The sequence below is a fragment of the Camellia sinensis genome, chromosome 3 (genome assembly GCF_055761805.1).
Source record: "Camellia sinensis isolate YWXY chromosome 3, ASM5576180v1, whole genome shotgun sequence".
NCBI classification, from domain to species: domain Eukaryota; kingdom Viridiplantae; phylum Streptophyta; class Magnoliopsida; order Ericales; family Theaceae; genus Camellia; species Camellia sinensis.
Window position 1 is genome coordinate 176,247,634 of NC_138963.1, and position 6,369 is coordinate 176,254,002.

General features: G+C 32.8%; 1 protein-coding gene across 1 annotated transcript in view; it reads right to left on the minus strand.

Moving 5' to 3' along the window:
* The window catches only part of LOC114308365 (uncharacterized), a 267,419-nt gene extending 261,785 nt beyond the window's left edge, over window positions 1-5,634 (minus strand). Inside the window, exons 1-6 of the mRNA XM_082918621.1 lie at window positions 5,355-5,634; window positions 4,813-4,964; window positions 4,394-4,638; window positions 3,983-4,111; window positions 2,708-3,646; window positions 2,177-2,269 (exon numbers count right to left, since the gene is read on the minus strand). Coding sequence (XP_082774747.1) covers window positions 2,177-2,269; window positions 2,708-3,646; window positions 3,983-4,111; window positions 4,394-4,638; window positions 4,813-4,964; window positions 5,355-5,468 — 1,672 coding nt within the window. The 5' untranslated portion in view covers window positions 5,469-5,634. The remainder of the gene's footprint in view (window positions 1-2,176; window positions 2,270-2,707; window positions 3,647-3,982; window positions 4,112-4,393; window positions 4,639-4,812; window positions 4,965-5,354) is intronic.
* Between the last annotated feature and the right edge of the window lie 735 nt (window positions 5,635-6,369).

The following is a 6,369-nucleotide window of genomic DNA, read 5'->3' on the forward strand; positions in this document are numbered from 1 at the left end:
AACTTCCCAAAAATGTAGTTGCCAAATCAGAATAATCATTCATCAAACAGGGAAATCGTGGAGCCAAAAGATTCTTGAAACTGGAGGTGTTTGGAAAGAAGGTTTTTTAGTTTTTTTTGGTTAAAATAGTCCTAAGAAGATAAAATAGATTAAAATAGCTAATAAGATAAGATGTCACATCAAACTCATAATTATTTTATTTTTTCTCTCATAAACATCACATCTAATTACAAAAAAATCTAATCATCTTCTCAAACATAAAAATTTTAACTTACTAAAATAATCAAAAACTAAAATAACCTATTAAAATAATAACTTTCCAAACACGCACGGGGAGTAAATTAATTTTATTAATTCCCAAAACAAAAAGACATTTTTTATTGAAACATCATCTATATACATATTTCTTCTTTGGATATTGAAAAGTCTTGAAAGGTTTAATGGGCCTTGACATGGCTAAAGCCCATTAGTTAAGACTTGGGCCTTCCATGTATTCAAGCAATTTGGAAAGTCTAGTATTCAGCCTGATAACACCACCAGGGGAAAAAAAAAATGTATGCACAACATTCTTGACAATATATTTGGGGATTAGGATTAGCATGTGGTTCAATTTGGGGATTAGGATTAGCAATTTGGATCATTGAAACAAGACACATGGTGAGATCTACAAGCCCAAATAGTATGGTCAGCAACAGTAAAAATTATAATTTACTCATTAGGAGGAAGTACATTAAATTATGGGAAACTCTATTATATACACCTCTTGAATAGGGTATATTAGTTATGTTATTTTCTTCTTTGATTATGACCAATTTTATTCTTTAGTTATGACAACATTATATTTATTACTCATGAGATCTTTAGTTATGTCTCATGAAATATTTGGTTATATTTTATGTAGTGTTTGATTATAACTTCTTTTTTTGTTAGTTATATCTCAAAAAATATAAAGTTATTCATTTTGTTTTTATCATGATCTGTCCCTTAAATTATATGTAGTACATCCCTTTAATAAAAATTTTACTTTCGTTCATATTATTTTAATTTAAACAATATTAATTGTAGTCTTTAACTTTAGGATAGCCTTTCTAAGGCCTTATTTGACAATTACATATTTTAGTCAAAAAAATCAAAAAATTACTATAAATTATTACATCATTTTTTTTACTTTTTTACATATATTTTTATAAAAAATAAAAAAAATTATTAAAATAATCTCTTCACAAACAAGACCTAAGTCTAATTCACCAATTGTTTTCCTGTGTACTCCTCATATGAGTACCACATGTTAAAAATCATAAAATTTTAACCATTTTTTTTAAAATTAAAATTAAAATAAAATTTAAAATAAATTAAACGAGTGAAAAGTATAACTTACTTTATCTTAATATATTGCAAAGTTATTTTAATAGAAACGATGGTGATAGATATAACATTTAATTCGTTTCAAATTGGAATAGTAGTAAATTACTGAGGAATAGTACAACTTTTTCAAGGATTTATCATTAACCTATCAACGTCACTTTAAAGATACTTTGAATTTGAACACCATTTGATAAGTGGCCCCATGGAAATTAAAAAAAAAAAAAATTCGTTGAAAATTCGAACAAATTAGTATGTTTTTTTTAACCGAGCAAATTAGTACGTTAATGGTCACCAATATGCTAGTAATGCTATAGAAATGTAAAAATTGTATAGAGTTATTATATAAATGACATATTTTATCATAATAGTTTCATTTTAAAATGTAAGATCCATCATTGTAAATATAATTTACGAGAGAGTATCATTATGATCGAAATCACACGAAGAAATAATTATATTGAAGGCAACAACATTTGGAACTAAATAGAAATCACCCCAAGCATATACATATGTAACCACCTTGTTTGTTGGTATGCAAACTTCAGTGGAATATAATACAATTACTGGATCACAATCAATACACACCTTTTTTAATTAAATCTATAGACTAGTCCCATTCTTCAGTCTTCTTCATCTTATATATCATACACCACAGCAATTATGGAAGAGTACTTTATTTTTTGAACTGGATATGGAAGAGTACTTTAACCCCTTTCTTTTCATCTTAAAAAAAAGTAGTAGATAATAATCTCCCTTGACATCAGCCCGATGAATTAGCAAGGATTCAAGTATGGGGGGGCTTGAAGCAGACTTGTTGCTTTGGTGGTGCCATTCTTTACAATAAATACCATATCCATGCCCCAACTTGTATGTCTTTCTAAATGACAATGCATGAACCACACCCCTAAAAAAAAAATTAAAATGTGGTTAGTTTTGTTTTTGTTTTTCTTCTTTTAAGATAAAAAATAGAATTATATTTCGAAATTATTTTTATATGGACTGGATAATAATGTGTGCCATTAGGGCACATATTAAGAATGCTAATAAATATTATACATTCTTTATGACACATATTTTTCATGTAGAATATACAATTATTTTAAGTTTCTTGAAATGTGCCATAAAGGCACAAGTTAAGTTAACAAAATCATTTTAAGAATTCATGCCACCACTTTTGCTGTTATATTACAACCACTTTAGCAGCACATGTCAAATTTTTTTTTTCCTATTTACATATTTTAGAAACAATTTGTAGTGCAAATTTTGTTAGTTTTTTTTTTATTTTAATTTCTATATTCAAAAATTTTAAATGAAAATTATAACAAAAGTGCCCTAAACATACCTGGATTATCAGCTTTAAATCTTATGACAGCCCATCCATTCTTAGGGACCCCAACAGTGTTCAACTCAGGTGGATCAACCAAATTAAACCCTTTCGGGTCAGTTTTCTTGTCAAAATTCCCAAAACCTGACCCAACTACATAAAAACTGAACCCATGCAGATGCATTGGATGATTTTCAGCTGAACTCAGGACATTGGTCCCCTGGAATACTATTTGCACATTAGAATTATACTTCAAAACTTTCACCTTAGTCCCCCTTGTAGGCGTCAAAACATTATCAGGCAACTCATCGGCTGTATAGTTAAAAACATAATGTGGCTTACTTGGAAAATCTTGTGTGTAAATCCCTTTAATTTTCCTGTAGTATGCTTGCAATATATCAACCTCTGGCTGCTCGTAACTTATGTTGGTCAAGCTTGCTGCTAGCCTTGTGCCATTGGGTCCAGAACAAGAAGTATCACCACATGGACGTGTGCCCACAGAAATAGTCATGAAGAGTTCTGTGTTGAATGATTTTGGGACGTCAATTGGATGCTCCTTGCTTGCTAAGGCCCTAAGGCGTTTAGTAAAATTGGTTGCTGCATTGATATCAGTATAATTAGGAAGATTAGGAAACAAAGGTGTTGATGGGGCTGAGTAGTTTCCACTGTATTGGACAATAGCGGTTGTGGTGGTGTTATCATATACCACTCCTGCATACGCTCTTGCAGCCATATAATAATGACTTGGAGACTGATTTGCAGTGATTAAGACATCCATGGCTTGTCCAGGCGTGATCATGATATAGTTAGTTTTAAAGGGTTTGACATAGGCACCATCCATTCCTACAACTCTGAGATTATGATGAGCTACCATGAAAAACACTTCTTCATTCATAATTGAATTGATGATACGAAGAAGATAGGTCTTGCCATAATCAAACAGTATTCTAAATGTCCCTGCAACATAGATAAATAGACCGTGTTACATGGATGTTATGGTGGTGTTTGGGAAGTTTGTGTGCTGGATTTTTTTTGATTTTTTCCACTAAAAGACATACATTTTGCAAAACAAAAAAAAATAAATCCAAACAAAATATTACATCCAATCCCATAATCATTTCACTTTTTCTCTCACAAACATCACATCCAATCACAAAAAAACCCAACTATCTTCCCAAACACCAAAAAAAATTTCTTCAATAGTATCCTATAACTAAAAAAACCTACATAAAAATTCACTTCCCAAACACCCACTATGTAAATAGTTAAAGAAACATTTTTTTATACATATACCTTGTTTAGAACAATTGTACAAATCGCCTGGCTGGCCGTTGATAGTGAAAGCGTCCGACTTGTTGGGTTCAGCTCCCGTTTCAAGGGCAGTTTGAATTATCTCCATCACATCTCCTTTAAACCATGATGCTGCCAGTGAAGCAAAAACAATGCAAATAATATACACAATTATGTGCCACATCTTAAATTATATGAGGGGGAAAAAAAAAACAAATATGAAGCTTTGAAATCAAAACAGTCATTTAGAGCTCATTTAGTTGCCCCCAAAATTCGAATTAACTAGGACTTTGCAATGAATAGTCTTCGACAAAACTACCTTAAAATCTATCCAAAATGTATGATAATTGTGAATAATTTATAAGATGTACGATAAATTATTTGTTTGTGTAAAGTGCAAGAGAGAGAAAATACCCAAAACAATGGGAAACTCTGCATAAGGCTTGGGAAATGGGTAAGTGGTACCAAATTTTGGGTAGACAATAATAGGACCATGTACCGTCGCTCGAGACCAGTCACTATGGGCATGCCACCACAAGGTTCCTTCTTCTGTTGAAAATATGATATGATAACTAAAACTTGCTCCTGGTTTGATTGGGCACTGCGTCACATATTCTGGTCCATCTGACCATGGATTTCTTGGTTGCTTTACTCCATGCCTACAAAAATATGTGCCATATTAACATGCATTTATGTAGCTTTTTTATAAGGTTTTTGTTGAAAAAGAATTAAGACTATTTGCACAACTATCAGTGACATCTAACAAGATGGTGTGATTGTTCTACATAATATTTACTCATGTCTGTGTGCACGAGAGAGAGAGAGAAGTGTACCAGTGAATGGTGATGTTATACTTAGCTTGATTTCGAACATTTACTATCACTCTATCACCTTTGTGGACATACAAAGGAGGCCCTGGAAATAGTCCATTTACTGTCAAAATCTTCTTTGTGCTACACAGCCTCGCATATTTTGCTTCCGTTATCTGAACAACAAAATCAATATAAAGATAAACTTGAAAGAAAATTTATTAATTAAGATTTAATATTCCACCTATATGGTTAAAAAAATAAAAAAGAAGAAGAAGAAGAAGAAGCAACAAACAGTTGATTTTGCACGGATTTTGATTAGATTAAAACAGGTTAGGTAATAAAACAATTCGATCTGAACATGTCCTTTTAATAAATGTATTTTGCTAGGTTAGGCAATATTGGGTGCGGGTTGAACCATTTAACTCACCAAACCTGTTTAGTAATTGATATCCGAATGGAGCAAATGGTTGAACTGAGGAAAATTGTGGTGTTCGTACACTAAAAAAACGGGAATTCTGAAAATTAAATAGTTGGTAAAAAGGAATGGTGAATTAAGTACTTACAACCCAGTTAATAGAAGAAGGGATGGTCTTGTTTGCCATAGAAAAAGCAAACATATTCAGGAGTAGCAAAACTCCTAAGAAGTACTTCAAGTTCAAGCTTTGCTTTATTTCCATATTTTCACTACAGAGAATGATTCCACTCCTTTGCTCTCAGGTTATCCTTAAAAGTCCTTTATATAGAGAGACTTGGATGTTTAGTGACTAAAGATTTATGGGTGTCCAAAAAGCCAAATACAAAAATCAAATAGTTCTACTGGCTGGTTCCTTTTTAGGTAGGCATGCATTTTCAGCCACTAGCTCTCTATTTTTAAATAATATGTCACAGGATGAATTTTATCAATTCTTTTACCTATACATAGATTCACACAAAAAAAACTTTACGTGCACATTAGACACCATTATTTTTTGTATAGAACTGGATTCTTTTTTATTTCTATTTGAATTAGACTGGTCTAATTTAGTTCTTTGGGTCTATTATGGGATTTACTTCGATGATTAAATTGATTTGCTTTTTTGTCTATGTGTGTTGATTATTTGTAAAATGAAAGGGAGATTTGTGCCGAACAGTAGGCCAAACTATACCAACACGAAATATGGGGTTGGGTTGTGACAGAGAGCATGGAATGTAATGTTGGGCCGAACTGTGCCAACATGGAGTTTGATGTTGTGATGGGCTATCTTGGCTAGGCTACCTTAGCATGGGCCCCGATCTTGGACTGGGCCATATTTTAGCACCACAGTTGTGGAGGTCATGGCAACGTCACAAGATCGGCCAGACTAGGCGTGGCGTAGTGCCGCGCTATGTAGTCGAAATGATTGACTACTCGTCCATGGTTGACCGGCCTGAGGGAAGGCCGCCAAAGTATTGACCTAGCGCGACTATGACTCGAAGACTGGCCTAGATTAGCTTAGCATTGGAGTGTTCAGAGGCAATATCTTTGGTGCAACCCAAGTAATAGCAATGTATTCCATGTGGACCAATGCAGAGGAAACTGCTCTGGATGTGCGTCAATAC